This window comes from Thunnus thynnus, chromosome 10 (genome assembly GCF_963924715.1).
Source record: "Thunnus thynnus chromosome 10, fThuThy2.1, whole genome shotgun sequence".
NCBI classification, from domain to species: domain Eukaryota; kingdom Metazoa; phylum Chordata; class Actinopteri; order Scombriformes; family Scombridae; genus Thunnus; species Thunnus thynnus.
This window is the reverse complement of record NC_089526.1, coordinates 10,174,865-10,202,093: the sequence shown is the minus strand read 5'-3', so window position 1 is coordinate 10,202,093 and position 27,229 is coordinate 10,174,865. Positions and strand designations below refer to the sequence as shown.

Genomic DNA, 27,229 nt, shown 5'->3' with positions numbered 1-27,229 from the left:
GGATGTCATTATGACAGACACATCATTGTCATTTCCATTGCACAGAAGACATCATTATATGAGAGCCAATAACCAGCCTCACATCTTCTGGGGGAGGTTTAGTTAGCAGCAGGTTTCCACTCTAGTGGTGGGCCAAATTAACTCAGAGATGGATCGCACTTTCAGTACAGTTAGCACATAAAACGCCTAATTAGATCATTTGCATGACTCAGAGGTACCCTGGTTTGAACACAGGGGATAAAGATAGAAACTGACTTGTCTCATGACTGGTACTAATTGCACTAGTATACGCTGATTGATTGCTTGATTGACTGGTTGACATTTTCTATGTAGGGCTGAAACTGATGATTATTTATCATGTTTTTGGATTAATTGATTAATCATTTTGTCAATGAGAGGTCAAAAAAATATCCTTCATCAGATCTGAGGATCCAAGGTGACGTCTTCAAACGTCTTACATTCAACCTCCAATGATTAAAAAGACAAAAGCAGAGAAAGGCAGTAAATCATCATACTAGGGAGTATGAAACCAGGGAACATTTGGCATTTCTCGATGTATAAATATTTCTCCATTAACTGATTATGAAAAATGTTGCCAATTAATTTTCTGTCGGTAGTTGTGTTAGTTAAGCAAAGTGAACTTCTTTAGTGAAGGCAATGAACTACTATTCGGTACTATTGTACCGCTTGATTTCATGTTGTTATTCAGATGTATTTTCTTTTGTTTATCCCATTCTATTCTGATCTGCTACTGACTGCTTTGATTAATATACAACTGCCAGACACACGTACAGAAGATTATATCCCTGTTTACAAAAGCAAGGCTGCATAGTAAATATCAGTTATCAGCCTATAGTGAACCAGACTCCATAAAGAGATGAAATTGGGGTCATTGGTCAAAACTTCAAAAGGAATATTCCCTTCAATGTACACTGCAGTCTTCTTTGAGTAAATAAGGCAGTAATTTAGCGCTGGGTTTCAAAGTACTCCATGTGGCTATTCATAGTAGACTCGAAAGAGAGGAAACTGCCAGACACCATTACCCTATTTTAGCCTCATACCAGGCAAATATGACATCAGTATCTGTTCAACATTAACCGAAATTTCACTTACTCATAGTTGAATTGCTCATTTAGTCTAAATGAAACTGAAAAGGGAATAACAGATCTGAGAGCCTGATGGTCTTTGGAAACTTTTCATAATGCTGACCACCAATTCATCAGCTGTATCACATGTTTAACACTAGCACAGCACAATGCCTTGTATCCACAAGGTCAAACAGTTGGTTAACTGAAACAACACGTGGCTGTGGGATTTTCAAAAAAAACGTTAATGACAGTCTCTTCCGAAACTGGACAGTGAGTTACACCCATTTTCTGTTGTTAAACTACAATGTGTCTCCTCCCCCTCCCTTCTCTGAATGAGAGAACAAAAGCGAAGACTTTCACTCTCAAAGGGAAAAAAAACGACAATAAAAAAAAACCTTGATATCTACTCTCACAAATGGGTTTTCACATGAAAATAAAATACACAACGGATTTAGTCACAACATTATTAGTTTACAAGAAAAGCTGTTTTGGGGGATATTGAAAGGTTTAAATGATTACATACTCGAAAACCTCCTTTTGAAAAGTAAAAGATTTTAAATGATGTGTTTTTTGATGCGGAAGATTCAGCAGCACTTTTTAAAGGAAATGGTTCCTGTCAGTAGCGTTTTAAAAGAAGCTCTTAAATTTCACACTATGACAGCCGTTTTCCTGAATATGGGTTTTTGAGAGTTGTTTCGCAAAGGATTCACAGTTCATTTCGGACTGCTTTGATTCTCTCTGGTCAAGATAAATATCCAAGAGACTGACTGCTTTATTTATTCTAAAAAGGCATTGCATGTACCCAACTATTCCATATTCAGTTGTCTCTGTCCAATGTAATATAAGTACTCAAGAAATATGCTCAAGACACTGTCATCTACACTTCTTATCCAATTTGTGATCAGCAAACTGGTTGTTCTCACACACACACACACACACACACACACACACAACAGTCACTACTAGACTTAAACCAGTTTATTTGTTATTTCTCTGCTTTTCCATTGACTATGGATGGATGCAAACTGCAATTATCTAGCTTACCCATCATCCAACCCTGAAGGAAACAAGAGAAATCTATATGGCTCTCTAATGAGTACTGAGCACCGTTGCTGCCATTTGATTAGGGACTTAATTGTGATAATAATGAACAAATACACCCAGCTCTGGCTCAAACTGTCTTGTAAGCATTCAGCTAATTAATGGCTATTTGCCCACTGATGCTGATGAAGAAGAAAATCACTAGGGAGACACATTTTCCTCTCAACTCACTAGAGCTAGACAGCATTGTGTTGACCAAGAAAATGGTCTGGTAAGCTTTTCATATTGTCCACACCCTGATCTTGGCCAACAAAGGCAGCTACATAAAAGATGATGCTGTCTTCGGGGGATCTGCCTCAATTTTAGGTCAAAGGCTTGACAGCGTTATTCAGCCATCTTGAAAGTAGGCTGAAACCATGTCACAACACGATAACAACAATGCAGACAGACCAATCTACAACGACAGCAGCCAGGCAGCTCACACTGGCTCTCTAGTTATGCAGAGGAGGGGGATAGTTGGCAGAGCAGTGGCAGTGAACATGCCTGGGGCCGCACATCGCCAAGAACCAGAGACGAGGAAAGAGAAAGAAGACAAAGAGAGGAAGACGGAGTAACAGACATAGATTCAGTGATTGTGCTCTCTAAAAAAAAAAAATTAACAACTAGGACTAAACAAAAGACAAGCAAGGAGTAAGAAGAGGAAAACGTATTGGGACAAGCCAGGTCCCCCGGCCCACTCTAATGTCTTGCCATTACCCCGTGAACACAGCCACGCATGTTGTTTCTGACCAATTAGGCAGGCATAAAAGCAGGGGGCTGGAACTCAGCTGGGGGCTCAAATAGTCTGCTGGTTACATCTAGGCCACTCTCTCCTCTTATTTCCTGTTTGTTGAATCTGCCGGAGCAGCAAGGCCAAAGAGAGGAGGGGGGGGGGGGGGTGGTGGGAGGGTAGGGGGTGGCGGAGGGGGGGGGTGATTTCATTTGGCACCTCGCAAAGGATGTCAAGCAGAGCCTGCAGAAAACAAGGCCATCCATGGACCTTTCATCTTCTCCACTTTCTTCATCTGTAGCAAACACACACACACACACCCACACATATGAGCACACACACTAAATCACACACACACACTGGTTGAAGCTTGCGAAAACTCGCCTGGGCTGAAAGTATCTAAGTCCACATACATTCACAGAGCGACAGTCACAAAGGCTGCTTTTAACCTTCTCTCTATCTCGTTAATATAGAGCTAATAATGTCAGCAAGACCAGTGAAAGAGTTTAGATAATGGTGTGAAAGCATTCTCATTAGCCCTCGTTTATTTGTGTCAGACAGTGATGAGCAAGCCAGGATTTCAGGTGATTCTGACCTTCTCTTGGCCTTATTAAAGATAAATTCCAAAGACTGGAAAAAACAATGCGACTTTGAGGATCCAGTCAGGAATGAATGTGAGTTTTTACCGGTAATCACAGCCCTTGGAAAGCCAGGATTAAGAGGTATACACACAATGACCCCATTATGTCAGCAGTGCCGCAAGAGAAGTGGGGACTGATACATATATAAAAAAAAAAAAATTGTTGAGAGTCTGGGTGATGAAATCTGAGAAAAGCGGAAATTTGCTTTCAGGAAAAATATATGGCCACTGCCAAAAGCTTTGCCCACTTGCAGCTTTTTGCCCTCCTCTGTTCGAGGAGGTCAAAAAGTAGACAAATTCTGGTTCAGGATTTGACCCCCTGCTATTACTGGCGACTGATGCAACACCCGCAGGCTACAGTAAACAGACAGGGGGGGGGGGCCTCTGACAAGTACAGCACACAAATGGGCTGGTGAGGCCTGATTCAAAGACTCAGCAAATATGGAAGTGCAGGAGCAAACAAGGAAGGGGATTTTCAGGGAAAAACTGGATTTTTTATTGAGTAACAAGGGAAAACATCTGCAAACTGTTGACTAGGCCACGTCATCAGGAAAAGAAAAACCTACAAGCTGTGTGTGTGACTTAAGAACTGCTGAGGAAAATTTACTATGCTTACATGCACCATACAGCTTACATACAACCTACTGTTGTTAAATTTTTGGAGAACATTAGGACCTTACTTGTCTCTCAAGAGAGAAGGGCACTTAAGGCATTTTATTCATTCCAGATGTGATATAATCCTCCTCTTCTGCCTGTGACCCACATCAACATAAACACAAACACACACACACACACACACCTCTTGAAAAGCATGCCTCAACAGAGAGACTTTCCCTGAAGCTAGTGCCCCTACCACAAAGGGAATGCAGAGGAGAAAAAAAAAATCTGCCGTGAATGCAAAAGGGATGTTAGCTAACATCTCTCCCTTTTTAACCACATGCTTCCTTTTCCTCTCCGTTTCATCCGATCGCTCACTTCCTGCAGTGACTGCCTCAGAGAAAAGGCCCGGTATTGTATAGCTTAATCAGCTATTATCACCCACAGAGGCTCCTGTACTGGGCTCTAATGTTTTAGTCTTACTGTGTTACTGCAGAACATAGATTTCCTGGATGCAGGCATTTTGACCTTTAGGGTCATTTTTGTAGGATGATTTTAAATTGTGTACATGCAAGTCAGTGGCTACATATTAGCATAAGGAAGCAGAAAGGACTATAAAGGAACCAATCAATGCCATGTGTCGGGTTATGCTTGAAAAGAACTAGCTCATATGACGTGTTTTCCGTCAGCGTCAGAGGGCAGAAGTGTTAATAGCTGTTCTGAAAATGCACACTCACAGTGCACACATTGCACTGTGAGTGTAATGGGGGGGGGGGGGGTGATAATCATTTAAATATGAGGAAAACCGCACACAGTTTCAAACAGTTTTTCTTGAAAGGCAGTCATAGTGTTGCACTCATTTGTACACATAAAAATTCACAGAATGAAAAAAAAAAAGAGAGAGAGCTGGAGAGAGAAGTTCAAACCCTCAAAGATTCCTTTCCCACCTCTGCACAGCAGGCCAATCACTGCCTGCAGGAAGTCTGAATATCTGATTTCAAAAAGTTAGAGAAGTTGTAGAAAACAAAAAAAAAAGAAACTGACCCATGACTACTAGAGGCTGCTGAAGTGCTGCTAGCACCGTGTAGATAAGAAGGAAAACAATGTTACTCATAGATTCATCATGAACTATGAACGTTTTTCTGAATTTGATTGTTTAGGGGTCAAAAATCTGTATTTCAAACTGATCGCCACAGGCACTATTAATGGCTGAAATGTCAAGGTCGTTATGTAAACATGCAATTCCAATACAGGTTTAGTTTGTTTTGTGTTGAAGTGTTTTGTTTTGATAACACTACAATAACAAATGAGCTATTGCAAACTGTCAACAGCTACCATTTGCTATTATGACATGATAAGATAAAGTATTAATGACAGGTTCGTTTTATCCAATGTGACATATAACAGACACTGTGTGTAAGTAGTAAGTAAGTAAAATGTGTACCTTGCAGGAAGTATAGCTTATTTTGAGCTTCATTTATATCACACTTCATTCTCATATGGTGTCAAAGAGAACAAACTGTGAAACTGCAGCGGTTATCAGTTGTCATGAGTAAAAAGGAAACTACTTACTGCCATGTGGTTTTAAGACCCAGCAGAATAAATATCTTGTGTTTGTGTAAGAGCAGGTTACTTTGTTTATCCAACTATTTGACAGATTCAACTCTGCAAACAAGTCACGCAAAACTGTAAAGCTGCAAAGATTGGCAGATCAATTGATTAGTTGCCAACCATTAAATTAATCACCAACTATTTTAATAATTGAGTCATCTTTTTGAGTCATTTTTTAAAGAAGAAAATGTACAAATTCTCTGATTCCAGCTTCTCAGATGTGAATATCTTCTGGTTTCTCTCGTCCTCTGTTGGTTGAGACGAAACAGGATGTTTGCGGGTGTCACATTGGGCTGTGGGAAACAGTGAGCGACACTTTTTTCCCCATTTTCTGACATTTTACACAACTGAGCAATTAACAGAGAAAATAAATTGACAGATTGATCAATAATGAAAATAATCATTAGTTGCAGCCCTATAAAATTGTACATTATAAGCATTCATATGCTTGTATGGAATGAGATTTATTTTATTATGTCACATATCCTTAGGTTTACTTTCTGATAATATGAAGAGAACATGAAATAGGTTATTGATTTTACATCATTACAGTCAGCAGTGAGTTGCTTAAAAGTGACAACAAATTATTATTGGATGCTCATAATGTTAACAACATGGGAAGTTGTTTGACTATAGAAACTGCTGTAAGTAGCCTTGGGGTAAAACGCATTGAATGTAAAATTAGCACAAACAACAGATTCAGAAAATAAATCAAAGGGTCAATTTCTTCTTCTGTGGTAGTAAAGGCCTGCATCAATGCCCAGCAGTTCTGACAGATTGATAATATCTGCCTCAGCCGCCATTGACTTGCACAATATATCAATATCTAGCGGGCCCGGCGGCTCACTCCTCCGCATAAACAGACTAAAGACAACGTCGGGCTCACATTCCAAACACCAGCCGCTGACATTTACACAGCATCCACAGAGGAAAGGAAAAGCACAAATGTTCCAGCTCTGTGGGAGCGCGAGGCGAGTGTAAGCCTTTTCTTAAGACTTTGTTCATCTTCCGTTTCTTTCTTCTCGCTCAGCGGGCGACCATTTTCCTGGCTCAGACTGAAGGTTGTTTGGCACACCTGGTTCGTAGCGGGAGACAGCAGGGAAATGGGGAGGAGTGGGGGGAGTGGGTGGGGGGTGGTGGGGGGGGTGGAGGAGAGAGGTCATGGTGCTCAGAGCCGGCCAGGAGGCGCCAGCTTAACGGCAGCATTTTATTCAGACAGACACCCAGCTCACTGGTCATTACTGCTATAAGGGGATTTCAGGTCCAGCTAGGAGCTCACCTATTTCTACAGCTTTGTGTTGGGTTTGTGTGGCTGTTTGTGTGTGTGTGTGTGTGTGTGTGTTTCTGTAATGTGGCAGATCAGTTGTTGTACTATGGCCAAATTATTATGTGAGATTTCCCTCATCGTTAGTAATACTCTTGTTGCTGTAAACGGAATAAATTACACGGCATCTACCTTTAATTCTGACTCTGAAACAGACGAGTAACCCTTAAGTTGCTTTGAAATAAATGACTTCAACCTAAAATTCCTATGGTGGTGTGTGTGTCTCTATAGTAAATAAAACAAAATAATATTTTAAGACATGTCTATTTACTGTATGTCTTGCAGCCTGCTCTATTGTTTTTGTTCTTTAGGTGAACTTGACCTCTGACCTCCTTGAGAAACTGCCTTGCATAAAGATAAAAGTCAGACTTTCCAAAGTTCTTCAGCAATAAATTATAATCATTATTATTAAGTTATTCAATAAATATGATTATAGTGTTCAGTTTCCTATATTTTTTGGAAGCTAACAACTCAAAACTAAAACAAAACAGCAAAGAACCTGGGAATTTTGAAGAGCGTCATCTGGTGAAACCTGCCAAGACTGTGATGCAAGTAAATTTTGGCAAAAACTTCCCTTCAGCTGTTAAGTTCGCTGGAAGAGAAATAAGCAGATGATGTATGTGTTACTGGTTTTAGTCTGTAAGTAAAGTGAATTAACAACTGATGATGGTTAAACTAAACTGTCAGCGATCTTCTGTTACAGTTTACTGACTTTGTGGATTAAACTGTTTTATGTTTCTTAAGCCTCTGTTTAACAATCCTGTTTTCAGATAACATGGGGCTTTCCATCTCTCAAAGATACTGCCTATTATTCTGGATTACACGCACACAAACACACATCCAGCTGACCAGTAAAAAGACTTTGAAAAGTGAACTGATATACTCAGTTTTGTTGTTGTTAGTCTACACTGTGAGGCAGGTGAGCGTCAGTGCTTTGTGGATAAACACAGTGACAACCCTTCCAACTTCAGCTGTTAAACTTCACAACCGTCCCCCAAGCACCGATAAGCCAGCGAGTGCACACACACACACAAAGTTAGCGACCACACACACAGGACAAAGAACCCCTGAAGACTTATTGCTCCACTGGAGGAGACTCTGCCATGAGACTCTGCAGTTTGTCTGTCTTTCTCACCGCAGTACTCAAGCTTTACTGCCAGCTCTATCTTCTCCCTGCGCTACCTGAATGCATCATATGTTAGAAGCCACATTATACAGTATATTCCAATATCCTCGAGCAAAGGCGCTCATTTGCGTGCGCTGGCATATATATCTCTGTTAAACATTCAGAGGATGAGCGAGACAGCAAATCTCTGGCTTTATAGAGACTTTCTTTTAATGCACTCTTCTCTTTTGATGTATGTGATGTTGCGGAGACCCACCGAGAAGAGAGATACGGAGGCCTCCATCCGCAAATGAGCCTCAGCCTTCGGATCGCTACAGAGCTCCCTTCGTTCTCTGATGTCCTTTTGCGCTCTGCATCTAGTATTTTATTACTGCACTCCAAGTTACTAACCTTACTCGACTCTAAAAAAAGGACATCGCCGACAAAAATGTGCATGCAGAAAAGGACACTGTCCCGTTGCTCCGGGCGCACGTTTTTTTTTTTTGTGGTGCGATCCCTCGTATCCAGCCTCTTATGAGGGAGCCAATGAGGCAGCAACATAGCCATGCGGGAGACTCAGTGAGACATGACATCACAGAATTACAAATAGGAGCACGTTTGAAAATGACTCTCATCTTCATCCTGCTGAGGATTTTTGAAGGAGAATTGACTACCTAAAAGCAGGGAGTTGCTGGAATAGGTAAACAGCACCTTAGCCACTTGGCAGTATTTACTGGTATCCTGTGAGGCCCTAGCTAGTGGTGGGCTGCCTTCAAACATTCGCCTTGTGTGATCAGGTAGTCATTGTCCCTTGTTTCAGCCTCTCTTGGCAGTGGGTGCACACACAGAGGAAGAAGGTGGGGAGTCTGCTTTCTTGTTGTTGGCAGCTGAGAAAAACGATGCCCATTCACGGTTTGGGCATTGAGGCGCTCAGTGGGCTGGACCAGACCCTTTTTGTTGGCTTTGGGAGGGAGATACCCTCTCTCTCTCTCTCTGCATTCCCTTACAGTGAAAAAAAAAAAAGACTTTTTGTAGGCAGCAGCTCTGTCTGAATGAAACAACACAGGCTGACGATTCAAAATTTCATTCTGTATGATTTTTCATGCTTCCAGAAGCATAAATCAAAGCTAAAAAACCCATCAAAACATGTTAGTACGGTTGGTTTTATTGTTACAGTTACTCGTTAATTTTACATCTGTAAACCTGGACAAGGCACAGGCTTGCAATGTGTCAGGCTGTGTTGGCAGCGTGAATGTGAGCCTCCAGGAGAAAGAAAAGTCGTCTGGAACGTTGCCAGCGAGCTTGAGACGGTGGAAACTGTAGCAACAACAAAAGCAAAACACAAAAGCACATGCTAGGCTATGGACATGGACACTGGAGCATTCTATGTAAGTAAGCAAGAAGTGTCTGAGCTATAATGCCCTGAGTAAACGCCTTCACTCATAGAAACACAAATATTCTGCAGCAATTGGCCGAGGATGGCCTGGTGGAGAATAACTTTTTCGTCAGACGACCATGACCCCGGGGCAGAAAACCTTGCCTAGCTCAGCTCAACAGACCAGGCAGGCAAAGTCACACTGACATTCACTTGAAAGAGCATCAAAGGAGAAGCTATGAGTCAGTGAGAGCTAAGTGCACGAGGGCATATTACCCTCTCTCCGTCCTCTGACGCCTCAGTTATCATGTAGCACATCACCTCTAGGTATGAAAGGCATGTGAGCAGCGTGAGAGGGTGACAGCAGGCTGGAAGTGAGAGTGACAACAGGACTTATCCGTGTCACATGCCAAGACTGAAACCCATCTGCACATGCTGGCCAATGGCTGCCCCACTTCCTCCCCCCTCCCCCTCCCCCTCCTCCTCCTCCTTCTCCTCAGCCTCATTTGCCTTGAGTGGGTACAGATGTGTGATGCACAGACGCTCCCACTCTGGAGCCCTTATTGGACCCACTGGGCTCAACAAAGGCTGGCACACAGCTTGCAGAGCTCCTGGCCAAAGTGTCACCGCACACAGTCACATCATTTACCGGCAATTGTGTGAGGATGATAGAGGCGCTACAGCCACATGTAGTACATTTTATCATGAAGAAATGACATGGTGGAAAGCTTTTGATTTGATTTGAGAGGTTGTATGATAACATGGACAAAGACAAAATAATCAGACACAGTGATGTCATGAGAAGAAGATCATGAAACATCCCGTATTCCCACTTAAGAAAATTCTCCTATGGACATATTCCGCACTAAAGAAACAACTGCATCCTTGTTCTGATTGAATATTAGACTACACGTAATCTAAGCTACAGACAGCGTTAACGGTCAAGTCCGCTTTAGTAGTGACACTGTTCTCCATCTTCATTAAAAGAAACCCAACTGGAATTCATCTGGGAGAGGCAGAGAGGCATTGGGTAAATTTAAACAACTGATGACTGAAAGGAATTTCTTTTGTCTGTGTTTGACAGGAGCTTTGCAAACAACTGTCCCACAGCTTCTATAGAAAGGTTGTCAGTATTGTCAGACAAACTCAGACAAATCAAATTCCACAACGGAAATATAAATATATCTTTCAAGTGTGGTTTTTTTTTTTTGACTGAATAAGGCAGACTGCTGCTCATCTGTTATGTTTGTCTGTTGTGTTTTGACAGCACGAACAAGCTGCCATTCAAACGACTGTGCAACCGAAACTTATTTACTTTGTGTGTATTGAAAAGCCACCAAAAGTCAAAAAAACAAAACATTTAAAAACTATTTTTGGGGGGGAAGTGAAGTGATTTCAAGTGCCTTATTGCAGTATTTGGTCTTAATGATTGACTAGATATTAGTCATCATTCACAGAAACATTTGTCCTGGATTCACCCCTCTTTTTCTTTTTTCCCCTTTTTTTTCTTTTTTCTTTCTTTTTTTTTTTTTTTTTTACACAAGATCTCTATACTTCCTGTTTTCCTCTTTAACCTCAATCTTTACTTCCCATAAAACACCCATATTATTATTGTACTTCCATACAACCCTTGAGGCTACAATATGTCAACTTCCAACAACCCGTGGTAACACTTAACTGCATGACCCCGAGCAGGGTCACAGTGTCCTCCTTACCTCTTTGACTTTCTCCCGGCGCTCGTTGGTCTGGGGGTCGCTCGGTTTGCCGCCGTCACTCCCCAGCGGGGGTTTGAGCAGACACCTTTTGAACTTCACGTAACTGAAAGTATCCGAGCTGGCAGCATGGTCGGCGGAGGTCGCTTTCTCCGAGGCGGACTCCGTTTTCGACCTGGGCAGAGTCAAATCCTCCTGCGCTTTCCCCCCGGCGAGCCGCTCCTCGGTCGCCTCATGAGAGACGGACGGTTTGCGGCTCAGACTTTTCAGTTTGGTGCTGGTCTCTCCCTTTACCGAGGCCATACCCCGCGGGTGATCCTGGTCTTTGGGTCTTTTTAAGTGCTCCCTTGCATCGTTCTCGGACCCGGAGCCAACCGTGACCGGCTGGGTTTCTGTCTTGGACAGAAAAATGCGTTTTAGTCGGACAGAGTCTGGCAAAAAGAAAAGGGCCCCAAAACACAGTGTTACCAATCCCGAGAGAAAGAGCAGAAACACGAATTTCTGGGACAGGCGCAGACCCATGCCCGATGCCGACACACCGGGCAACTTTCGGAAAACCATTGAAACTTTTCTTGAGACGTTGCCTTACAGTATTTTCTCTCCGAGACTACACAGTGAGTGTTTTTTTTTTTTTTGATGGGTCTCCACTCTCTACCGTGCAGCTTCTCTGCCGCTTTGATGCATGTGTAAAAACAACTAAGATATGCGGGATTTTAAAACACACCCCCGTGACACTTGCAGAGTAGCATAAACAGCCTGCCAGAGCTGTCTTTATCTCGCTATCGATTGGATCTGCATAAGCGAAGGTTAGGCCTGCCTACATCTACAAATTTACCAATCATTTGCCAACACAACTCCAGAGCTTGGGGGTCTATCTACATAACGCAATCACTGACATCAATAGACTGCGGGATTTGGGTTTAAAATCTAAAACATAAAACAGCACAGGGCTTCGGGGCTGATAGATAAATGGCACTAGCGTTTACTGAAGAAGCACTAAGCTGTAACAGGATTACTACAGCATACGCCAGTCTAACACATAAATGTACTTTTATGAAAGATAATGAAACGTCTCGCAGTCAGTCAGGCCTGTGAACAAAGTTGTGTCTCGGTGCATTTTTTTTTTCTCCACGCCGTGCAAATCGTCAATAACACGTTGCCCTACGGTGCAAAAACCTCAAGCGTGCAGCAGAGCATCTCTTTCTTGTCTCCGTTTATTTCGACCCCCGTTGCTGCATGGGATCATCTGTGTAAGCTCCTGAAGTCACATTAAAAAAAAAAAAAAAAAAAAAAAAAAGACATCACACGCCGTTTTTTGTTGCATCTATCCTGTACAGCTGGTGGACGGAAACGCGTGTATATTCATGTCGCCTATCTGTCAATTGCGCTCCTCCAGCCTCCGTTTCCCCCTTTTTTTTCCACTGGCGTCAACACGCCGGGCGAAACAAATCGGCGGATGACATGAAAGAAGGCGGGTTTTGTCCCATGCGAAGTTATCCTAGCCCCCGATCCAAATCCTTGGAATAAACAAATCCACCATCCAGTCCTCCGGTTTCCAACAAAGACACACACACACACACGCCGCCGCGTCGTCGCACCGGTACCCGCCGTCGCCGCCGCCGCCGTTCCGTCCGTCCGCCTGCTTGCCTGCCGTGCCTGCCGTGCCTCGCTGTCTCCGCCGCCTGTAAGTGCGCACTTGTGTCGCTGTGCAGTGGACGTCCGCTTGCGCAAAGCAAGAGGAGAGGGCTGGAAATGTAACATATAGTGCAGGCAGGGCGAGAAGAGGAGGAGGAGGAGGAGGAGGATGAGGAGGGGGAGAGAGAGAGAGGGAGAGAGAGAGAGAGAGAGAGAGAGAGACGAAACGGTCCGCTGCTCGACAATCCAGTGGGCTGGTCGGATTTCTTGATGGATATTCACAGCGGCTTATCAAAACACAGTTAAGCCGTTTGAGCTTGTGGACAAAAGCAAGAGAGGTCTGAATGGCTCTGTACGTTAGAAACCCCCCCACCCCTCACCCCCCCAGGGAAATGAGCTTGTTTAATCCTGGGAAAGCCTTAAGAAGAGGATAGATATATCTGCCCTGGGTGTCTCAACAGTACTCAGGAACTACATAAACAACGCGGTGACATTCAAATAGAATAAAAGTAACGTTACTTGCTAACATGCACCATTTTACATTTACGGAGGGGAAAGAAGCCCACCAATCAACAGATTGTTTGTTTGTTTTTTAAGCTAATCATGTTCAACTGTGTTGAATAAACAGGTGAGACCACCTGATGATAAAGAGTCAGGTTTCACTATATTTATTCATCCTTTTCTTATATTTCAAATTGATTTTTTTTGTCAGGGTTGTCAATTAAGCTAATCAAAGACATTCTCCGGTTGACGTCAACGTCAATAGTTAAGCTAATTAATATAAAATACAAGCCAGCAGGCCGTTTGACAACACTCACCTCTGTTTTGAAGACATTTCCCAATTCCTCAAAGACTTTGACTTGACTTAAGACTACTGTACTATAACGAAATATATCCTGTTGGCTGCACAAAAATGACTTTTAAACAAGTTTCCCGCGTTACGAATTCGTGATTGCAAACCTAGTTTAGTAACAGGAAGTGACGTACATTATTACTCGTCCAATTGGAGCATCTCCATATTTGCAACTTTAATGCGACGCTTTACTTGTAGCTCTCTAGCATTTTAATGTTCTGGTTAGTTTATCTATCAAATTCCATTATTTTACATTTTCAAATATAATTATATGTTCCTATTTTTTTGTAATTAACAAAAAAAAGCAAAGAGATAGGTCACTTTAGCTACCTGCTTTGGCTCGACTAGAGGGTAGCAACATGTGAAATGTTAAAAAATCTTTTCTTTTTTTTTATTGTGCAGCAGACAGGCAATTTTCATTTCAGTTGAGTAGAGGAGTCTCCTAGGAATCTTGAAATATCTTCAAAACAGCTGTAAGTGCTGTTGAAAGACTTGTAGGAGTTTTTCAAAGTTTGGCTTGTTTGAGTTCTTTCAGAAAAATAGCACCGAGCTGTCACTTCTAGTAATCATCAGCGCAAAAGTCCCAAAATATGATGACTGACGAGAGGCACAAACTAAGGCTGCATGGACGCCTACTGCAAAGGGTCTCTGGATTCCACTTTTTTGACAAGATTTTTAAAATTCTTTACCCATAATAAGTACAGTACATCCTAATACTTAGTGTGATTGATTCATTTTGCATTTGATTCATTAAGCTTGTGAGATTGCAAAGCTTCACACTGATTCCACTTCTAAAGCTGACAACAGCAAGTAAATTGTATCTTCTCAACACTTTAGCTCAGCAAGTGCTACCAAGATAGACTCATACTTAATCGAGTTTAGAGAAATTCTTACAAATACCAATTTTGGTCAAATATGGAACATACTGAGTCTTGATGTACAGTATGAGCAAAAATAATACTGACTAATGATAACAAGTCAATGAAAATTATCTCAACTCAAGCTTTTAAATGTATCACACGACCTTGGCTGTGGATGTGGATGAGTTTGCTCAGTTGTCATGGAGACGGATCTGATGATATGCAAGCTCTGTAGCTGCTACGACATATACAAACATATTACACAGTCTCCATCAGTGGATAGTTTGCATGAAGGTGGATCTTAAATTATAACAGCTGCTGAGCTTGCATGTCATCAGATCCGTCTCCATGACAACTGTAGCAAACTCTATCCGCTGATGAAGACTCGATAATATGTTTGAAAGCTCTGAAAAAAGTAAAGTAAGAGGACAGGATTGTTGTCAAACTACTTCCCAGGTCAAGAATGAACTTTGAAGCTAAATTTAAAGTTCATGTTTGCTCAAATTTAATGCTCTGACATAACTGGTACCTAAAATTCCTGACAGTATATCATGCTTTGAAGTAGCCCATGACTTGAGATGTGTGCTCAGGAAGTTTAGAAAAGTGTGCTTACATAATGTTTGCATAAGCAAGATAAAAGGTGAAACACAGTGTTTTCAAGGGATTAAATAAGATAGATGGGGCTGTGAGTTGGCCATTACTGAAGAGCCTGCACAGCACTATTCAACTAATGCACCTTCAAGCAGGAATGAGAAAACAAAGGTCTGATCGGTTTTAATTTTGGTCTTTAATTGCAAGTTACACCCCCCCCTAAACACCATCCAAACGCTTCTGCTGGTCCTTGGAGACCATGTGGGTTATTGTCACTCTGTTGTCCAAAAGTTGCCTCAGGATATCCTTACAATCAATGCGTTAAACGCAGATCATCAATGTTATTGACATCCCTGACAATGTCTGATGAACTCTTGAACCTTAAGCACAGATCTTCCTCTTTCCTGTCCGCCCTCTCTCTCCTCCTCTGTTGTCGTAGCAATCATTTCAATAAAAATCCGGATGTTTTTCTTCCTTCTAGGCAAAAAAAAAGCTAACTAGAATTTCCTGTGAAAGCCTACGCCTGCACACGTAATAAGCACTTATTAGCATCTGACACAAGTAAAATCCCTGGGCTCTTTTCTTGTCATTGTCAGGTGCATATGGTAGGACGAGCTAATTTTAAGGTAATTTGCACTGCATTTGACCCCACATTCTCACTGTTGAGCCATCTCCCTTCGCAGCCCTAATTGAGTCAGACTGGTTGTCTGTAATTTACAGAACAGAAGGGGAAAAGAAGAACTGTTGAATTAGCCTTTTTATTTTGTGATCCAAGAGCATTTCCTCTGAGAGTAGGTAAATCTATGAAGCGTTTTGTGGGCTTTATCACTGACAAAAGGACAATTTGTAGTCAGAAAGAGGGTCTTTGGCTCAGCGTTTGTGTATAATGAGGCTTGAATCCCGCGTGTTCTTACGTTCCATATATGTTGCATGGCTCCTGAAAACAGGCCTACAATGAATGTAGACATTTCAGATACATTTTAGGTTATGCATTATTCACATGCTTATGCTGATTCTACCAAAATGAAATACCAACTGCTGCCTTTTTGAAACAACTTAATAGACACATCAAGTCCGTGTTTCTCAAAAGGTCGGGTTATACATGAGTCCAGTCATTGAGCTTGCATGAAGCTGCGCAGGCCAGTGACAGCCTAGTTTATCACAAGGATAGATGAGCAAGGCGATACAGTCTCACCGCTACCAACAGGCAAGGGTGAAATCAAAGCACGGACATTTTTCACTGAAAATAAATGGATTATACAGGTAAATGGCTCCTATGAAGGCCATTTTTTTGCATATACGTTGCATTCACTCTCATCACTGAAACGGCTGTTGTCCGGACGTGGTGTACTACTCCACAGCGGAAATGTCATTTGTGATGACTGTTGGCTCTTCATAATGCAGCACTAGCACCACACACAGCAACTCCATCAGCTCAGTGCTGAACACACTGACATTCTGATCCTTCATCTACAAACATACAATAATTCATGAGCATGGGGAGGGAATTCTGGCACTGCATGCAAAGTTGTTTGCATGTGGATAATAAGGATGCATCCCTTAGCTGGGCTTTGTCATCAGGCTGACACATAGTTCATCGGTTGGGAAGCTTTTCCACAAACAGAATGTATTAGAGAACAGAAGCAATGATTTTGTGCCCTTTTCTACTCTAAATTGGCATGTGATAATGATCAGAGGAGAGATGTACTGTAAGAAAGTATTTTGCACTGTGCTCTCAAAGACAAGAGCATTAAACAGACTACTTACAGTCTGCGGTATGACAATTAGGATTTGTCGAACAATAACATAATGACTCCTGAGTTTCTCTAAAAGTGTGTGGAATAAGCCCTAAAACAGCTGACTGTCTTTAAACCATTTTCTTAGAGACACAGACTGAAATATGTCCTCTGATCCATAACAATTTCTGCTCTTGTATTCAAAAATTAAATTCCATCCCTACCCACACTGATATTTTATTCATCAAATGAGATGCCAATGAAAAAGTCCATCTCTGTGTTCTGTTCATTCCAATACATCAAACTGCAGGCAGAGATGTATTGGCCCGTGCCAGCGTGTCCAGATTAATAATGTCACCGTGCCTGCTATTTGTTTCTTTAAGCACCGCTGCAAAGCCTTCCCTGACATTGGGAATCATGGCCTGGCAGGACGGTTGATGTCAAGCCATAAATATCAGGGATGGCTATTTGGGATGGGGCGCTTACCCTGGTGCATGATGTGAGAGATATATATGTAAGACCTGACACAGCATACTGTAGATAGGAGCCCTTTCGTAACCCTCCATGAATTCTGGGTCACCTGACAAGACACTGCGACTGATTTTGGATCACCTCATGAAGCTGTGCACTATTTGATAGTATAGTAAAAATTTCCAAACTTTGCAAGTGCTGCATGTGCACTATTTTTGCTTGCTTGTGCGCATATTTCTCCTGAAAAGAAGTGGGTCTAAAGTAGCATGTAGCTATCATCTCATCTATCTCTTCTACATAAATAGAATACAGCTAAGATCAGCCATCAGTGCAAATATTATCAGTGAAACAATAATCTCAGCACTATTGCCTTGCTGAAGTTATATTTGTCTCTTCCTTTTATAGACAAGACAAACAGCAAACTGCTGTATGTGTATGCAGCCCTGGAGTGACCTATCTCCACCAGATTCATAATCACAACATCTTTTGTTGTGTAACAAAATATTCCCCAAGCACATTACCCAACGCTGAAAATCAGAACATTCACTTGCGAAGAGCATTGATGCAATGGCTCAGGGTTGTTATTGCCTAAACACAACAATTAGCCATACATTAGATCGGGTATATGGGCCATGTAAATGAGAGTGAATGCAATAGCAAACACACCATTAAGCTGATGGAAGAGGGGCCACAGAAAGCGTGACTCCCTCCCAAACACACCGATTAAACATGCCAGTATGCTTTCAGTGTACTAACTGTTCATATAGTGAAATTACAAGTGAAAAAGTAGAAGCTTGTTCAGCAATGACAACACTTGTTAGTGAGCTGTGGAGGTTTGTGGCTACACAGTGCCATCCGCTGGTATATTTGCGCATTACAAACCCTGAGATGTAAACGTGGCTGAATTTGAAGACATTTTTTTTTTGGGCTCAGCATAAAAGTCACCTTTCAGCTAATTGCACCAACATTAAAACTATTTACATTTCTGATTTACTGTGCTTAGATTTTTCCTTCTGTATCACTAAAAGATCACCACCACCACTGGTTAGCAATCAGAAAAGCTGGCAAATAACCACAAAACCCTCCTTTCTCCATGTTTTTAGAGGTGACTGAAGGTCAGACTGCTCCAATATTCAACACAATCAGCGGCATTATATGTAAAGGGCAGCCACTCTAAACATTAAAGAGCGATCAGGAGAAAATAAACAGAAGAGCTCTCCACCATGGTGGGAGCACAGTTGACAGATAAATGAGATAAAGTGTCTTAACTGCAGTAAATAGACATAAATTAACAGACAGACCAATCCATTAGGAAAGCTTTCAGGCTTATTTCACACTCCACATGTAAATTTGCAGCACCGGGGGAATGCCATTAAATATTTGGCATGAGTTTATTCTTTGTTCATTCCACTGTAAAAAAAAAAAAAAGCCAGTGTAGTCAGGCTCACTTACAGAATATACTTCTGTTTCTCTATTTGATACACTGATGTCTGTTTGCATCCTCAGATTAATTCCTAAGAGATGTTGACACACTGAAATATTTCTTACTGCAAAATCTGCTTTGAGATGAAGGGAGATAGACACAATGATAAGAAAATATAAGATGGAACTTTATCAATCTTGAAGTAAAATTCTTGTGCCAACGATGCTCGGCACACATAGTGAAATGAAAATCAACATATGTACAATTTAATGCAGCCTCAAAAGTGACCATAAAGCTGAATCAAGTCTTTTCTGATGCAGTCCCCATAGAAATGATTTATTTATTGAAGGACTGTCGTACAGGGTTGCATTTCAGTATACTGCACAGATGTGGCTTTCCTTTTTGTCCTCTTGGTACAGTGTTCCTTAAAACCACAGCCAGCTCAGTCTGGACTTTAAAACATAACTTGAAACTGGAAATATTCAAGACATTGAAGAGGTACTCCAGTGATTTAGTATTGCATTTCCAAAACGCTGCAGGACTAACAAGTAACAGATTAACAAATCTATTGCCATGCTAGCAGCTCTGTTATGTCGTACTTGTGCACAGAGGTGCTAAGTGCTTACACATCTTAGTTTAATGCTCTGATTAGCACTAAACATGAACTACAGCTAAGGCTGATATGAAGTAGTTTTGAAGGTATATTGGACAAACTGAGTTTTAACTGATGATGGTGCTAGATAAGTTAAGAGAAAGACAATGTATTTTTCTTTAAAAGATAGTTAAGGGATCATCAAAGTGAAAATATTTCATCCTGACAGGGACATGAACGTCTGTACCAAATATCAGGGCAATCCATCCAACAGTTGTTGAGACTTTTCACTCCAAACCAGAAATGTGAACCTCAAAGTCAGATACATCATCTGGGAACCTCGAATGTGTTTACAAAATTTTGTCTCAATCCGTCATGTAGATGTAGGAATATTTCACAGGATAAATGAAAACCTTCAACTGCTTCAACTGCTGCAGAGGATAAGTCAGGCTTTATTCTCTGGGGAAAATGTATTTCTCTACAAAATTCAATCTTAATCAATCCAATAATCTTTGAGATTTTTGAGACAGACTGACATTGCCATCTTTACAGCCATGTCACTAGCATGATGCAACTTGACAGCATCTTTCATTTGATACCCCTGCTTACATGCCTCCTTCTTTCAAAGCCCACATTTCAAGTTTGCAGGCTTTCTGCTAAAATGTTAAATCTCAAACCCAAACTGAGATTACCCTGAGATTAGCCTTTATAGAGCTCCTTCCAGAGCCACAGAGGACATTGTACAACTGTTTTCTCGGGCTGTGTAGCAATCCTCGTAATGAGTAAATTAAACTTAGTATGTAAAATCGGTGCAGTGGCCCTTTAATATGTGATATTATCCAGCTTGAAAATACAACACACCAAAGCACAAGTGATGGTATTTGAGGACTTATTAAGCACTCAATTTGGCATATGCAGATGAGTCCTATAATACAGTATGGTGGTGCAATAAGTTATGAACCAGAGAATCTACTCTGAAGTCAGACTGACACACATCGTTTTGATTATTTCACTTTTTCTTCTTAATCTTGAATACACAGGACCAAGACTTCTCTGACAAACACAACTTGCTTGCTTGTAATGTTGGTGATCTGGGAATTAAAGCGTATTTCACTGTTTACTTACTGTTAATTTCTCTGGATGAGTATCAAGCTTAATGCCTAAAAATGCAAATATAAAGCCAACAACAATTCTAGTAATTGGAGTCTCAAATTAGACTCTTCAGATGTAAAATTAATTTGGCCACCCAGAGGGTCTGCTAGAAAATGATAGAATGCAACAACTGCCAACAATTAAAATGAGTGATTATAAATAGAGCATATCCATTCCAAAAAATATTACAGAGTGAATGTGGTTGTCAAGCCAAGCTGGTTAAGGAGCACACAAGTCATTGTGATTTTTCCATTTCACTGAAATAGACCAAACTATCTCTGCCAGAGCAGCCGCAGCTTTCTCTCTGGATATCTTACTCTCTCCATGCCAAGCTGAGTAATGCCATTACATTTTAACAAGGCAGACAGTTCATTCTGAGTTTGTTAGACTCAACAAAGTATCCAACTAGAAAATGTGCTGCAGATATATATAAATCCATCGTGCCTTAACGTTTCGCTTTCGGTACTCGTTCTGTAGCGTCTATTTCCAGAATGCTGAATGAGAGTTGATTTTATTTTAATTATATTGTGCAGCACTCTCCCTTCTGGACAAAAAAAGTTATTGCAGGTTCTAAAAACTTTCTTGATCACGCAGGGAAGTTCTGCTTGTGTTTGAGCTCAGAGGGAATCAAGGTCCTGCTACAGGACACTTCAACAGGGGAAGATACCTGCTGGTGTGCAATTGTGGAAAGTAACTAAGTACATTTACTGAAGTACTTACAATTTTAAGTGTGTTCTCTACTTCAGTATTTCCATTTTACACTTCTTTTTATCTCTAAACCACTACATTTCACAGAGAAAAAAATGTACTTTTTATTAATTACTGGTTGCAGATTAAGATCCCCAATATAAAGTATAATTAGCTTCACTGTGCAGCCTCGTTATTTGTCAGCTATACTTAGTACTTTACAGATTCAGATTTTACATATAAAACATGTGATGAACAAATAAAATATGATGCATTGCTAGAGATCAAACTAGATAGCAGTCATGTAGCTAAAATTAGCTGCACCTCAACCAGCTACCCTAAAATCCTACTTACACATGAACACATCAACAGTGAATCCAATAATATTATGACTTTAACTTTTAATAGCCTACTTAAAACCATATTTTGCTGATCATGTTTTTGCCTTTGTAAATTGTGTGTTTTTACAAAGTATCACTTACTAAAGGATCTGAATACTTCTTCCACCACTGATGTGTAAACTTGAATATAATCCTCAGAATTGTAAGATGTGTGACATGCATTATGTCTCTTGTATTCATATTAAGTTACATTTCTTTTTTTTTTCCATCAAACAAAACGTCAAAATCTTCCAGAAATCATGAGACACAGACACAGTATTGCTATAAAGTAAAACTTTAATTTTGGTATATAGTTTCTGACGTAGTTTCATCTCTGATTGTTAGTTTGACTGGTCAGTACAGGAATGGAATGCTGAAAGCTAAAGATTAATCAACAAGAAAGTGCACACTTGTTATCTTTCAGATTCTGATTTGTACATTATAATCCTACATTTCTAATACGTTGTTGTTTTTTTTGGTTTTTTTGTTTACATTTTTTAAATATATCTCCATTTATGTGTATATAAAATAAAAAAACTCCTTAACTCCGAATTATTGCAAAATTCAAATTTGCAAACTGCAAATAATTGACTGACACATAAATCCAACAAGCACATTATGATAAACACAAAATATGAATAAAAGGGAAACATAATCCACTCTATCGTCAAGTCATAGCATGACATTCACTGGGATTTAAAACCCCAGTTTCTCTGCTTCAGGACACTGACTAAAAACACTAAACTCATCTCCGTTTATAAGGCCCATCATAAAGTACATTCCTTTTCCCCAATGGCGTGTCACCTGATAACCATGCACAATGGTGTACACTACATTAAAGCCACTTATTGCTCTCTCTAACATAGGTGTTTTGAGATAAAGGTACTGCTTTGTTAAAGTGCTTGGTGTGTGTGGTGTAAGATGGTGGAGTACAAGAGAAGCCGGATTAGGAAAATTGAAGGACAATGAGGTAAAAGAGGGAGAAGAACAGTCTTTGGATGGTGGAGTTATGACACTACAGGGTCATTATGTCAATGACGTGCATGCGTGCATCATACTGTAGGTGACTACCGCCTTTATAATTGATAGTACTTATCTAAGGTTAATCTACAATGTTATACTTGCACTGCCAGGCTGGTCAAATGTTACAGTACTTAAAACCTCAGTGTTTTTGCATGTTTTATCTCATTTATTAACCAGTTTAGTGCTAACAGTTCGTCAAAGCATACTGAAAGATTTTTTTAGACGTTTTTCCCACCTTTCTATTGTTGCATGGTATTGCAGTTGATGGGAAAAAATCTGCAAGTATAGCTGACGTAAAAGTCGACCTGATGCTTACAGTGATGGATTACTGAAGCAAGTTAAGTCTTTACAAGATTATGCTGTAACGAATGAAAGGAAAGGAATAATTCCCCCGGATACATGGGGGAAAACACCTAAAACATGCAAAAACCCAAGAGTGGCATTAAGGTGAAGTCACTTGTCAGCATGCATAGCTGATTGTAATTGATGCATTCACTTTCCTTTGCAAGGCTGAACAATCTAACTTTAGGAGCACTGATTTTGAGCATAAGACTGTACTGCTTATATAGCTCAAAAATATTTTTATAGCTGCAAATTCAGCCTGTTTCTGCTCTGAGAAGCAAGAGCCTGAACTCAACAGTTTAAAGTATGGATGACAAATGCATTTGGAGTGCTGTTACAGGTAAACATGAGATGGAAAAACCCACAGTGACGAAATTCTGTAAAGCACATGGAGCGATAGAACGCAAGTGAATCCAGATAAAGTACTTACAGTACGATAAAAGCAAGGGACTTACAGTAGATATCCCTGTAAAGCCAATAAAATGACTAAATCTTTGTACAATAAACCAATCAAATAAGTAAAGCACATGAAGTGTTTTAAAGCCTAGAACAAAAACCACAAAGCTCTAGTGAATGCTGGTGAGGCGACAGTTGACATTGTAGTTCAGTTCAACACATTCAAAGAAGACAAACGCTTAAAACAATTCACCGCTGTAGAAAAACATCCAAGCATTCATGTTGTAAAATGAGCAAAAAAGACCCAGGCGATTGTAAAAGTAAAGGCCAGTGTGCACAGAGTAAAAACAAAGGCAAAAAATGATGCGTATATGACATTATAACATATGAATACAATAAAATAGGTTCTTCTATAGGCTGTATGGCTTCAGATAAACATTTTCTGCACCAAACATTTCCCTCCAAGGAGTGTGAGAATGTTTGCCCCCCCAAAAAAAGATGCATTTGGTATGAATATAGTGTTTCTTTTCTTGTCTTTGAGAAATAAATAGTCTTTGGAATAACGTGTAAGTGGAGTAATCAGGGATATGATGTCTGTTGTTTCAAGTCGTTCTTTTTAAATCTAAATTTGTACGCTTGATTACATCCCCATGTAATGTCAACTCATTTATCCATCTGATATGATAAATACGACGTCCGTGCAGAGTATGCATATCCACACAGTCACACATATTCAAGTGGGAGAATATTTAGAAATGCGTTACTTTCTGCAGCCTTCCTGACTCCTATTTAAATGTATCCACAGTGCAGTTGAGAGTTAAGAGAACTGCCTTTGAATTGATGCTAAATCATTTGGGGAGGGATGATAGAGGAAAAAGCCTGAAGAAAATTCACAGATGGAGAGAAACCATTCTCAGGGTCTTCTCTTTATACACTATTTTAGCACCTCGTAAAGGTAATACTCCACATAAATATCACTGTCCTTTAAGCAACGATAAAAGCAGAATTTGAGGACGGGGGGAAGGTACCGCATGTCATTTGGCTGATCAATCAGGGTTTTAAACAACCCTTCTATCTCTGACCCCATCCTTGTTGACATTTTCAGCACAGTCGCTCCTTCCGACACCGTCACATGCGCTGACATTTAGGAGAGTAAATTCAATTTGGCCGAGACAGGAAAATGAGATACTTCAAGGTTTGACCCTTCCATATCTCTGCTATAATCATCCTTTTAGAAATTGGGAAGCAGGAAGAAGTCCATGCATGCACAGACAAAAAAAACAAGCCTGTCAAGTTTGTCTGCTCCTTCCCCGTCATCTGTAACGTGAGCTTTCTGCACGTAAGGCGATACCTTAAAGAGGATCAGGAAGGATACAGTCGTCACTAACACCTAGAAAACAGTCAGAAAAACTGGAACGGTGCCTCACTCAACCTACTTAATAGAAGAGAAGGAAGCCATAGCAGATCCTTAAGATGACCTGTACGGAGAAACTTCTCTTTTTTGTAGTGAAGAGAGTGAGAACAGACTCGGGTGAGAGGAACACTCATGGGTTACCATCTAATTGTTAGTGGCACTTGTTTTGAACGTGGAAAAGACTACATCACAACAACACGGTGTGTGTTTCTTTGAGTGGATGTGAATCAGTAAAATCATCAACTTATATGATTTATGTTAAATTCCGATTCACTGAGCAGTTGTGTAAAAAAACACGTGCAATGTATTTTACACTGGCTATTATACACACTGTACAACCATATACAGTACAGTAGAGAATGACTTTTAGTATCAATAAAACACTAGACTACGTTTTCGTGCCTGCTGATACGTTTCACTCTCACTCGGATGTGCAAAACTATAACAAATTGATTTTTTTTTTTTTAAATGATCATTTATCTTAATGCCCATGTTTGATTTTAGCTTAAACCTCAGCATGTTTACAAGATTATAAGATTTCGGTTTTAAAGGGTATTAATAAATATAGCATATTATAATTAATTTACATATTTTACACATATTTTATACCATACTGCATAGAATTACTCTTTTTTTTTTCCATGACATGCCTACACTCATGGGTTAAGATGTGTGGATGAATTCTTGAACAAATTAATCTTCAATTGTCGTGTCCCTTCATATGCTGAGTAATAGTGATGTAGGGCACAAATCCTTCTCATAACGGCCTGTCGAAAAAGAAAAAAAACAAACTATAGAATGAAAAAAGGTATGTATAAGATTATTTAGATTTGATAAATTCAGCTCATGTGGTCTATAAGTTTAAAAGAAAAGAATGTCAGATGGGCACTTGTTCATTACATCATCATTAAGACAGAAATCTACTCAACGACTCAGCTCCTACTTGAGTGAGTTTTAAAGGGTGTTCTAAATTGAGGTAAAACAACTAAACATCTAGACAGAAATGCAACAATGACAACGTGTGATTTAACTTTAGAAGACTGGGATGGGGGGGAATCAAGCATGATCACTGACATCAAAACATCTGTGCTGCATCAGCTTGTCTCTCAGTCTTCCCAGCCGCTTCGACTTTGCTCCACGTTTGTCCGTCTGTGACTGTGAAAACTCCTTTGTACAACAGTGAAGAATTCCATAGAACTCCTTCCGCAGCCATAGGACGAGGCTGCAGGTCCGTAAAGCATGAAATTAAAGAACTGTGGTTCTTTTACACAGTGCTTTTGCACAGTGACTAAATGCATCCAGCTTTAAACTACATCCAACGAACACTTGGAACGAACCAACTGGCATCTGATGACAAACAGATGTTAGTACCCCTGAAATTAAAATGTGGTGGAGATAAAAATGCACCGAGTGAAAAGATTCGACATAAAATAAGGCAAACATATTTCCAACGAGCTACGCTACTCTATATCCAGCAACTTCAAGACAGAATGAAAATGTATATGTTCTTAATATTAACAGTTCAATCAGATATTGGCTTAAAACGAACAACTAAAACTTAAGTGCTATGTCTGAAAGTGAGAACTGGATTGAAGTAGTTTGCTTTGTTGATTACATTTAGGAGTAGAGACCCAGCATATCTCAGAGAATGTAGCTATGAAGACAGAAAAAGTTGTAAAAACATCAATAAACATAAAGTCAACGACTATGCAATCATTAAGAAAGAAGAACACAGTCTGACACTCAAGTAAGAATGACGTCGTTTGACAGTATAACAGTTCAAACCTTTGGTAATGCATAGTTCTTTCCTGAATGTCTCAAACTATTAACCATAAACTCTGGTCCCTCAGATAGCAGTCACTGCTGTTCCATTACTGTCTAAAAAAATAAAGAGCAATGACAATAACAAACTAATGGCTCTTTCTTTTTCTTCTCAGAGAATTTCCTTATGCTTTTTGTTTCTGGTTCCAAAAGCATCAGCAGTTTTGGTTTGTTTGGTTTCTCGACCAAAGAGATAATTTGGAGCGGAGCAGTAATGCAGCCCTCTCCTTCCGACCAGTGAAGGTAGGTGGGCGTGCAACCTGACTCCTCCGCATCCGCTCCGCCGTATTAGGGCAGGAAGGGTTCATCCTCTTCCTCGTCTGCGCTGGGACCAGGGTCGCTCAGGCACCTCATCAGCTTCTGCTGTTCTCTTGCTCCGTCTGCTTCGCCCGGCTTATTAGACCCGCTTTGCCCCCCGGGAGGCTTCATCATCAGGCCCTGGTCCTCCTCCTGCTGCTGACTGGCCCGTCTGAACTCATCCATCATGTTGACAGAGTCTGGAGACTGAGGAGAAGCCAGGTCTACCTGTATGCGGGGTACGCTGTCTGACGATGGCTTCACGCTGTAGGCTTGAGGATCTACGAGCAGAAT

The 27,229-nt window shown here is 40.6% G+C and overlaps 2 protein-coding genes across 6 annotated transcripts in view; both read right to left on the bottom strand.

Moving 5' to 3' along the window:
* The window catches only part of LOC137191070 (mannosyl-oligosaccharide 1,2-alpha-mannosidase IA), a 200,154-nt gene extending 186,303 nt beyond the window's left edge, over positions 1-13,851 (bottom strand). Inside the window, exons 1-2 of one of the 4 annotated variants that reach the window (XM_067600887.1) lie at positions 13,716-13,851; positions 11,266-11,658 (exon numbers count right to left, since the gene is read on the bottom strand). In XM_067600887.1, the coding sequence (XP_067456988.1) occupies positions 11,266-11,565 (300 nt within the window). In that variant the 5' untranslated portion in view covers positions 11,566-11,658; positions 13,716-13,851. Of the gene's footprint in view, positions 1-11,265; positions 13,044-13,715 lie in introns of those variants that run through there. The other 3 variants (XM_067600888.1, XM_067600885.1, XM_067600886.1) reach the window with 3 other exon arrangements.
* Positions 13,852-21,921: 8,070 nt separating this feature from the next.
* slc9a1a (solute carrier family 9 member A1a) overlaps positions 21,922-27,229 on the bottom strand; it is a 32,654-nt gene continuing 27,346 nt past the window's right edge. For both annotated transcript variants that reach the window (XM_067600881.1, XM_067600882.1), the window contains one exon: positions 21,922-27,216. In XM_067600881.1, coding sequence (XP_067456982.1) covers positions 26,927-27,216 — 290 coding nt within the window. In that variant the 3' untranslated portion in view covers positions 21,922-26,926. The remainder of the gene's footprint in view (positions 27,217-27,229) is intronic.